Source organism: Chrysochloris asiatica, unplaced genomic scaffold (genome assembly GCF_000296735.1).
Source record: "Chrysochloris asiatica unplaced genomic scaffold, ChrAsi1.0 scaffold00272, whole genome shotgun sequence".
In the NCBI taxonomy this organism is placed as follows: domain Eukaryota; kingdom Metazoa; phylum Chordata; class Mammalia; order Afrosoricida; family Chrysochloridae; genus Chrysochloris; species Chrysochloris asiatica.
This window is the reverse complement of record NW_006408790.1, coordinates 421,411-432,052: the sequence shown is the minus strand read 5'-3', so window position 1 is coordinate 432,052 and position 10,642 is coordinate 421,411. Positions and strand designations below refer to the sequence as shown.

General features: G+C 45.1%; 1 protein-coding gene across 1 annotated transcript in view; it reads left to right on the top strand.

The window, feature by feature from the left end:
- The window catches only part of STARD13 (StAR-related lipid transfer (START) domain containing 13), a 175,183-nt gene that overhangs the window by 118,267 nt on the left and 46,274 nt on the right, over positions 1–10,642 (top strand). Inside the window, exons 2-3 of the mRNA XM_006874365.1 lie at positions 2,019–2,090; positions 3,663–3,744. Of these exons, the coding sequence (XP_006874427.1) occupies positions 2,019–2,090; positions 3,663–3,744 (154 nt within the window). The remainder of the gene's footprint in view (positions 1–2,018; positions 2,091–3,662; positions 3,745–10,642) is intronic.

Here is a 10,642-nt window from a genome sequence, read left to right as displayed (position 1 = left end):
AGAGTATATATGAGTATATAGTGACACAATAGATGACAGCCTAGGAAACCCTGTGGGGCAGTTCTCCTGTTACACCAGGGGGCGCTGTGAGTGGATGATGTATAAGAGTATATACGAGTATATAGTGACACAATAGATGACAGCCTAGGAAACCCTGTGGGGCAGTTCTCCTCTGTTACACCAGGGGGCGCTGTGAGTGGATGATCTATAAGAGTATATATGAGTATATAGTGACACAGTAGATGAGAGCCTAGGAAACCCTCTGATCTATAAGAGTAGGAGTCCTGGCGTGGCGCTGCGGTTTAATGTGCTGGACTGCAAGTTCGGTTTGAATTGTAAGGTTGGCGGTTCATGCTAACCAGTTGCTCCTCAGAAACCCTATACAGGTTTGATATGAATCAGAACCAACTCAATGGCACTTAAGAGCAACAAGAACAACTAGTGTATAGTGACTGGCCCATGGGGTTTTCCAGGCTGTCATCTATTGTGTCACTATATACTCATATATACTCTTATAGATCATCCACTCACAGTGCCCCCTGGTGTAACAGAGGAGAACTGTCCACGGGGTTTCCTAGGGTGTTATCTATTGCGTTACTCTATATTCATATGTTGTTGTTGTTGTTGTTAAGTACCGTGGAGTAGGTCCCAACTCATAGTGACCCTGCACAGGGCTTCCTAGGCTGTAAATCTTTACAGGAGCAGAACGCCTCATCTTTCTCCCACAGATCCGCTGGTAGTTTCGAACTGCTGACCTTGAGGTTGGCAGCCCGACTTGTAACCACTACGCTACCAGAGCTCCTTATATACTCATATATATTCTTGTATATCATCGACTTACAGTACCCCATGTGACAGAGTAGAACTGTCCTATAGGGTCTCCTAGGCTGTCATCTATTGTGTCACTATATACTCATATAGACTCTTATGTATCATGCTGCAGAGCTAATAATTACAACTTATGTCACCGGCAGTTCAAACCCAGCAGCCCCTCCGCAGCAGATATATGAGGTTATCTGCCCTGTAAAAACTTATAGGCTCAAAAACTCTATATAGGGTCCCTATGGGTCATAATTGCCTCATTAGCAATGGGCTTGGTTGGTTCTGGTTTGTGTAATGTGTCTCCTGATGTGGCGCTGGGGGTTAATGCGCTGGACTGCAAAGTTGGTTTGACCCACAAAGTTGACAGTTCAAACTCACAAGTCACTTCTTTGAAACCCTCTACAGGGTCTCTATGAGTTGGAACTGACTTGACACTTAACATCAACAAAATACTGTTCTTGTCCTTAAGGAGCCCAGGTAGCTTAGTGGATTATGAGTTGGGCTGGGCTGCTAACTGCAAGTTCAACTCTACCAGACATGTGAAGAAAGATGAGGCTTTCTGCTCTGGTAAAGCCTCAGAAACCCTATACGAGATCGCTACATGTCAGAACCGACTCAGTGGCTCACAATCATCATCATTCCTTTTCTTACGTTTAAAATGTAAAAATGAAAAATTGTTTTTTTTAATAAAAGGGCTATAAAATATCTCCTCCTCTGTGTTGCCACCTGGTTGCCTGCTGCATAAATAAAATGTTTTCCCACCAGAAGCTCTGCCTTTGAGTTTTCAGAAAAAAGTACAATAAATAAAGTGGTTTTGTCATTAATCAAAGACTTAGGGATCAACATTGGTGATCATCTTCACCCTCATGGTATTTGCTGACTGGGCCCCCATTTCTCGGCATGCCTACTTGCACAGGCTTACCTGAGAACAGGACTCCTGGAGTGGCGCTGTGGGGTCAGCACTGGACTGCTAGCCCCAAGGTTGGTGGTTCAAGCCCACCGGTGTCTCCTTGGAAACCCTATAAAGGGTCGCTATGAGTTGGAACCGACTCAACGGCACTTAACAACAACAGCCACAACCTGAGAACAACTGTGGTTTGTGGTCACCGGATCGTGGTCACGGATGTCCTTTCCTGGGTAAGGCCAGGTGCTGGCGTGTGCCTGCCCCACTCATCCGTTTCTCTTGTGTTTTTCAGAAATCGAGGCAAAGGAAGCATGTGACTGGCTCCGAGCGGCTGGTTTCCCCCAGTACTCTCAGCTCTTCGAGGGTATGTCTGCCCCCCAGCCCCTCTCTGTCCTTAGAGAACACAGGCCAGCCTCAGAGATGTGAGGGGTTTACTGCCAGCCACATGCATTTTTGCGGCTCCCCAATGTTTATCAAAGTGATGTTGGCTCTGGACTGTTGTCCACGAAGTGGCAACAGTGTGATAAAAACTGGAAACATCGTGAAAGTGGCCAGCACTGGACACCGAGACACCGCGCATGAGCACTCTGCTATGAAACAGTGCTCGCAGACCTGCGTGGCGTGGGCTTTCCAGAACTTCCATTTGTACTAATAAAGTGAAATGCAATAAAATGAGGAGTCCTGGGGTGGTGCTGTAGGATATGCTCTGGACTGTGATCCACAAGGTCGGTGGTTCAAAACTACCCGCCCCTCCTCAGAAACCATAGCGATGGTCAGTATGAATCGGAACCAACTGGACGGCAGTTAACAGCAACAGCATTGCTTCCCAAAGGTTCCTTGGTGGCACAATGCTAAAGCACTTGGCTGCAATAAAAAAATCGCCAGTTCAAACACACCCAACCACCCCACAGTGGGGGGGGGGGGCAGAACCATGACCTTGTGGGGGCAGTTCTATCCTCCCAAACAGGGTCTCTGTGAGTTGAAAGTCAACTCAACAACGTTTTATGACCCTCAAGGGGCAGACAACGCATGGAAGGTTACGAGGAGAGCCCTGCCTTGTCTGTCAGGGTTAACCTGGGCTTCTATTCCTGTTGTCTCACCTCCAGGTTAACAAACCCACTACCACTGAGTCCGTTCCGACCCCACAGCGACCCCTACAGGACAGAGCAGAACTGTCTCATAAGGGACCAAGGCTGAAAATCTTTACCGGCGCAGACGGCCTCATCTTTCTCCCGTGTTTGAACCACCGACCTTGTCATTAGCAGCTCAATGCCTATCCCACTGAGCCACCAGAGCACCCCATCAATAGGGGCCCTAAAATTAACACCACATTCTGAGTATTGCCCTGGACCCCAAAGTTGACATGAACAGTTTGGGAGAAAAATACTGGTCCTCTTCTATGTGGGTAGATTCTGTTATCGGAGTATTTCACTGCTATTCCAAAGAGACTCAGGATTTTGTTACTAAAGAAAACATTTGAGGTCACTGAGCTTGGGCTATTTTGGGAAATGCCCTTCTTGAAGGAAAATACCATTCCACCAAAGTAAACATTTCATGGGTCCATCAGGATAGAAGGCAGTGGCCTGGGGTTTTGTCGCATGGAGCGTAAACAAACATCTCTGAGTTCACATCAGCGTGTCTGAGATGACAGTGGGCCGAAAAACCTCAGGCCGCTCAGAGTCCAGTTTATCTGATGTCCAGTACCTGGTGACTCTCATATGCCATATTTCCTCGGCACTCTTCAGAGCACGTGTTGTGAAGGAAACAAATCGTCTGCTGTCTTGAACACTATCAGCATGCTCACTGGCCGAGGAGGAGCTGCTATTAGGACCAGTGGCTTGTGCAGACCCCTAGTGGGCTGGAGGCTGGGTGTCCATTCACCTAAAACAAGGTGCCTGAGCCCCTGTCTCTCTCTCTCTCTCTCTCTGTCCCTCAGATTCACAATTTCCCATCAACATCGTGGCTGTCAGGAAGGACCATGACTTCCTTGAAAAGGACCTCGTAGAACCTGTTTGCAGGTAAAGTTGTGAAGTAAATTCATTTCTGTCGATGGTTCAGTCAGCATCAGGCAGCATTCTATTCAGGGCAAGTCAACACGACGGTACTGTGTTTTGCTTTGCTTTGGGTTTTGATGTGGCACTGTAGGATAAGCACTGAACAGGAAACCACAAGGTTGGTGGTTTGGAGGTTCAAACCCACCAGCTGCTCCTCAGACACCCTATACAGGGTCGCTCTGAGTCGGAGCTGAATGGATGGCACTTAGCATCGCTAGTAACACTATGTACCAGACATGGATCCGGGTTATAGATGTATGCAGTGAGCATGCCCAGTCCCTGAGCTCGTGGAGTTTAACACATGGTCAGAGGCTTCAGATAACAGAGCAAAAAAGAGAGGAAGAGATGAACTAGAGAGAGATGATGAAAAGATAGAGGGGAATGGTAGAGATACAGACAATAGAATATAGACCTGATGGATCAATACACAGACCAAATAGACAGACAGACAGATGATAGGCAGGTAGGGAGGCAGGGTAGGCAGCTAGGTCGATAGATCAATGGATGGATGCATGGATGGATAGAGAAATAGATGATAGGCACATAGACAGGTTGTTGGATGGATGGATAGGTAGATAAATAGATTGATAAGATTTATTGATAGATAAAAAATAGTAGGTAGATGGATAAGTATGTGTGTGGACACAGATGGAGAGCTATGACTGACTGATTGATATAAATAGATGGACAGACAGACCAATGGGTGATGTTGTTGTTGTTGTTAAGTGCTGTGGAGTCGGTTCTGACTCACAGCGACCCTGTGTAGGGTTTCCACGGCTATAAAACTTTACGGGAGCAGAAAACCTCAACTTTCTCCCACAGAACAGCTGGTAGTTTCAAACTGCCAACCTTGTGGTTCACAGCCCGATTTATAACCACTAAGCTACCAGAGGTAGGTAGATAATTAGACGAATGAATAATTAGATGATAGGTAGGTAGACCGATAGATGAGCTTGTATATGTATATGGGTAGAAGGAGAGATGGACAGATTAGACAGAAAGATACACAGATCGATTGATGGATTGATAGAGCTTTGGAGAGTGTGAAATGCTATTGAACAAATGTATAAGAGAATGATGTGGGGGGTCCTGGGGACCTGGGGGGTCAATGGGAGACGGTGACATAGCACCACCACGTGCGTGGTCAGGGGGGCCTGAAAACATCGATGAGTAATCAGACTTGTCTGTATTTTTGCAAAGGCAAGTAATCATACCAGCGAACTGAAACATAGCAAAGTTCTCCCCACGTGATGGCTAACACATGGTCACAAAGACCCTCTTCCCCTCCCCGCAAAGAGTTTCTGGTCCAGTAAGAGAAATCTGGTTGAAGAATTCAGGTTTGAATACACAAGCCAATAAGTCACAGTTATAATTTGTCTCTGAATAGAGCATTTCAATGTGATTTACATCCCTACATAATTAAATGTTGCATGGGAGCTGGCAATAGGTGTTCAGTAGGAATTTGAAGTTGTCTAAAGGCATTACACCCTCGGAAACCCTATACAGGGTCGCTATGGGTCGGAACCGACTCGATGGCACTTAACAACAACAACAAAGGCACTGTGGGCTAATGCGCTGGACTGCAAAGTTGATCCACAAGGTTGGCGGTTCAAGCTCACCAGCCACTCCTCAGAAAACCTGTACAGGGTCACAATGGGTCGGAACCAACTCGATGGCACTTAACAACAACAACAAAGGAGTCGTGGTGTGATGCTGTAGGAAAGCAATGAACAGCTAACCGAAAAGTCAGCAGCTGAAACCCACCAGTCGCTCCTCAGAAACCCTGTGCAGGGTCACTGTGAGTCACTATAACTGAGCAACAAATAAATCTCTGGAGAGATTCAGAACTGGAGAGAGAGATTCGTTTGGCAGAAGTCAGTTAATGTTTCCCATACACACAGCTAGTGATGAACAAACCTGATCATAAACCAGTACTGACAACTTTCTAGTCCAGTCTACATCGGACTTAGAGAAGGTGGCCGCTTAAGGGGAAAGTAAAACCCTTGTCCAGAAAAGCCAAACCAAGCCCAGCCCACTGCCACCAAGTCAAGTCCAACTCCTGGCCATGCTGCCCATACACAGGAGTGAGTACACCACCGCCACAGGCTTCTCGCGGCTGTATCTTTTCAGATTACTACACCTTTCTCCCTCAGGAGCTTTGAACTGCAGACCTTTCCTTCCAGCATGTAACTGTTCCAACACCAAAGCTCATTTCTGTTAGAATACTGTGTAAATAATCTCTTGCCTAGCCTTAAACCTCACATACATAAGAGAGTCCTGCTATGGCGCTGGAGGATAAGCACTGGACTGCTAACTACAAGGTCAGTAGTTCAAACCCACCAGCCACCCCTTGGAAATTGTATACAGAGTCGCTGTGGGTTGGAACAGACTCGATGGCACTTAACAATAACAACAACATACAAGGGGGCAGTTCTGCCCTGTATTGTGGGGTCCCTGGATTCCTCGTATGACACTGTAGGATCAGCACTGAACTATGAACCACAAGACCAGCAGTTCAAACCCACTAGCTGTTCCTCAGAAACCCTCTACAAGGTTGTTATGAGTTGGAAGCGACTCCATAGCACTTACCAACCACAACAGCGGGTCTCTAGGGGCCAGAAGGGATTGATGGCTGTGGGTTGGGTTGGGTTCCACAGTTGTATTGTATTGTCTCATCATTTTAATTTCTACTTCCTTAATGACTATCTGGGGTCCTGGTATGGCTCTGTGGGTTAAGGCACTGGACAGCAAAGTCATTGTGAACCTCAAAGTCCGCGGTTCAAGCTCACCAGCTGCTCCTTGGAAACCCTATACAGGATTGCTGTGGGTTGGAAGCGAATCAATGACACTTAACATTTTTGCTACCTATATAACTATACATTTGGTGAAGTGTCTGTTTAAATCTTTTGCTCATTTTTTGAAATCGTGTTGTGTATTGTGTTTTGAGAGTTATTTATGTTTTAAACTTAAGTCCTTTGTTAGATATGCATTTTGAAAATACCACCTACCAGCCTGTAACTTGTGTTTCTAATCTCTTAACAGTATCTTTCATGGAACAAAAGTTTTTCATTCTGCTCACGTCAAATTTTATCCATTTTTTTCCTTTCATACTTTCAATGTCATACCTCAGGAACATTTCTCTAACTATGGTCCACACAGAGTTCTCCCAGGTTTCCTTCCAAACATTTCGTCATTTTATGTTTTACACTCTAACTCTATGCTTCATTAAGTTAACCTTTGCGTAAGGTACAAAGTGTGGCTCAAGACTGTTTTTGCGGTTTTTATTTTTGCACATGGATGGACAATTGTTTCAGGATCAGGTAGAAATGATTATATTTCTTCACTGAGTTGCCCTTTCACCTTTATTGTAAAGCAAGAAAGTTTAAAAAACTTGTGGAAAAAATAGAACAAAGATATAATGGAAAGTTTCCACCACCATGCCACAGCCATCCTGTAGGTGTGAGTGTCTCCCAGCCTCTCTGTTCTGTTCCACTTGGTTATCTGCCTGTCCTTTCATCAGGAAATCCCATCTGCACCATTTTCACTTGAGGTAAGTGTTAGATCTCGGTCTCTGAGAGCTCCGACTTTGTGTCTCTTTGTCACGATTGTTTGGGCACTTCCAATTCCTCTGCTTTTCCATATAAATGTTTAAACCATCGTTTGATATTTATAAAAAGAGAAATCTTGATGTGTTTCCTTTAAATGGAATGTGTTGAATCTATGGATCAGTTTGTGAAGAATTGACATTAAACCGTATTGAGTCTTCTGTACATAATGACAGGCCATGTCTCCATTTAGAGATCAGTTTTCAATGTAAAGATAGTACACTTACTTGTCAGTGTTGAAGGATTTCATGTCTTCTGTCAACCACTGAGAACCCTGTGGAGCCTAGTTCTCTCACACTCATGAGAGCACCATGAGTGGAATCGACTTATGAAAACTCATCCACTGAGAACCCTGTGGGCACAGTTCTACTCTGACACACACGGGGCACCATGAGTGGGATCTACTTATGAAAACTCATCCACTGAGAACACTGTGGAGGACAGTTCTACTCTGACACACACAGGGGCACCATGAGTGGAATCTACTTTTGAAAACTCATCCACTGAGAACACTGTGGAGGACAGTTCTACTCTGACACACACGGGGGAATCATGAGTGAGATCTACTTATGAAAACTCATCCACTGAGAACCCTGTGGAGGACAGTTCTACTCTGACACACAGGGTTGTCATTTAATAACCAGAGTTGGAACCGACTTGAAGGCACTTAACAGCAACAACACTTGCTGACAGTAGGTTTTACTGTTTCGGTTATTGGTTTGGTACTATTTTAAATCAGAAAATATTTTAAATTTCAATTGTTCACTATAAAAATGTTTATAATGCTGTTAGATGCCATCGAGTTGGTTCTGACTCTTAGAGACTGTAGAGCGTTTCTTAGGCTATAAATCTTTACGGAAGCGCAAAGCTTCACCTTTCTCCTGAGGAGTGACTAGTGGACTCAAACCGCCGACCTTGTGGTTAGCCGTCCAGTTAGCAGTGCTTAGCCTACAGAGGCACTTTGTTCTTGAATTCTGGAGTCTTCCTGAAGCCACTCGTTATACTGATAACTTTTTCATGGGCTCTGGGGCTATAATTCTAAAATGTGAATGAAAGATCATATTGTCAGCTGAGAATAAAGATTCTAGCACATTTTCATTCAGAAGCCCTCTGTGACTGGCCACTTCTAGCCCCAGGATGACATATAGGTTGAACTTTGCATCTCAAACATGTTGTTGTTGTTGTTGTTGTGTGCCATGGAGTTGGTTCCGACTCATAGCAACCCTGCACAGGGTTTCCAAGACTGCAAATCTTTACGGGAGCAGAAAGCCTCATCTTTCTACCGTGGAACAGCTGGTAGTTTCAAACTGCTGGCCTTGCGTTTCACAGCCCGATTTGTAACCACTACGCTACATGGAGGTGGTAAACCCTTTATCTGTTCACACGGCATTAGAATTTTCCATCCATTGTCTACTCTTTCAAAAAAATAAAAAGACCTTTCAAACATGTTACAGGCACAAGCCAGTACAATTATGTGAAACTGTTGTTATGGGTGGGTTCCATCTCATCATAGTGAGCCCATGGGGTTTCCTAGGCTGTAAGCGTTTATGGGAGAAGCTCACCAAGTTTTTCTCCTATAGAACTAGTGGGTTCGACCACCAACGTTCCCATTTGTAGACAACTGCTTAAGCACAGTGCCACCAGGGCTCTTAACCCCAAAGAGTGTCATAAGCATGTAGCATTGCAGCCACGCCACATCCCACAGAAGTCTAGATAGGGGTCCAGCTTGTGTAAAACGGATACAGTGGCAGGAAGTTGTTAAAATTGGAATGACTTTCATGACAGCTACTATGTCCCATAAAATATTATAAAGAAAAGCAGTTGGCGGTAGCTTAAGAGCAGGAAAGAGACACAGAGCTGGGGGCAAAAGGACAGCAAAGGGGGTTGGCACCCACCCGTGGATCAAAGAACACAGCCACAGATCCCCAAGCTGCCAGCAGCAGGCAGAAGGAAGATCTGCAGCCCAGGGAAATGCTGGAACTTTGCAAACTCTGACGCCCATTAAGATGGCCAAGAACAGCTTTTACCAGGAAAGGACCAATCGGCTGGGACTTTGTGCCTCTTCTCGCCCGTGCATTGTAGATACTGCTAGGAGGGACTTCTGCACACTTATCAAGAAAGGTCTGTGGGCCAGGTCCATCTTATACCAACTTGAAATGCTGAACTGGTACCCAGGTGGGCAAAGCACCATAGCTGGGGGGTACCTGGGGACCGAGAAAGCTGAAGGTCTCCTGCTAATGTACTCCAGGGCTAGAATTGGATTCGCCAAAGGTGCCCTGGTGATGCTGTGGCTTAGGCGTTGGGCTGCTAACCATGAAGTCAGAAGTTCAAACCCACTATCTACTCTGCAGGAAAAAGATGAGGCTGTCTTCCCCTGTGAAAATTTACAGCCTCGCAACTCCGGGGAGGGTTGCTATGAGTCAGAATCGACTAGAAGGCACCTAACAACAAGAAGCTGATTATAACGAGTTGACTCTGACTAATGGTGTCCCGTGTGTGTCAGAGTAGAACTGTGCCCCACAGGGTTCTCAGTGGATGATTTTCATAACTAAATCCCACTCATGACGCCCCCATGTCAGCAAAAAGGTGAATGCAGGCGAGATGAAAGGACCCAAAGCCAGGTAGTCGGAACTTGATTGTTTATTGACTTATAAGTTTTATACATTTATAAGTAATAACTTTAAGAGCTTCTAAACTTAATAAATGAACCTGTTTTGTTCATCAGAAGTAGCAAACATAACATAAACTCAAGCATGTGCTAACCTGCAGGGTGAGTCCTTTGATGTTTGTCTCTATAGCTGATTAGAAATGCTTATATAAAATAAAATGGTTTCTTTGTGCTTCCAAAGCACAGACATGGAAAAACTAGTTTGTTAAGTGAATTGTATAAATAACAGGCAATCCTGCCCTAAACAAAGCTGTCATAGAACTGCCAAAGGAAAAACATCAATATAATTTACTTCAGCACACTGCTTCCAGATAGACATGTTGATTACCCAGCAAGGCAGGCTATCAGGGGCTGAGCAAAGAACAAGGACTTACTGAAGACAGCTTTAGACAAGCTGGTGCCCTTCCCATCTAGAATCACCTGTGATATTCCACACTAATGAAGGTACTGCTACTATTAGGAACCCATGAGTCAGTCCTGACTCACAGCGCCCCCATGTGACAGAGTAGAACTGCCCCACAGGGTTTCCTAGGCTGTCATCTATTGTGTCACTATATACTCATATATACTGTTATAGATCATCCACTCA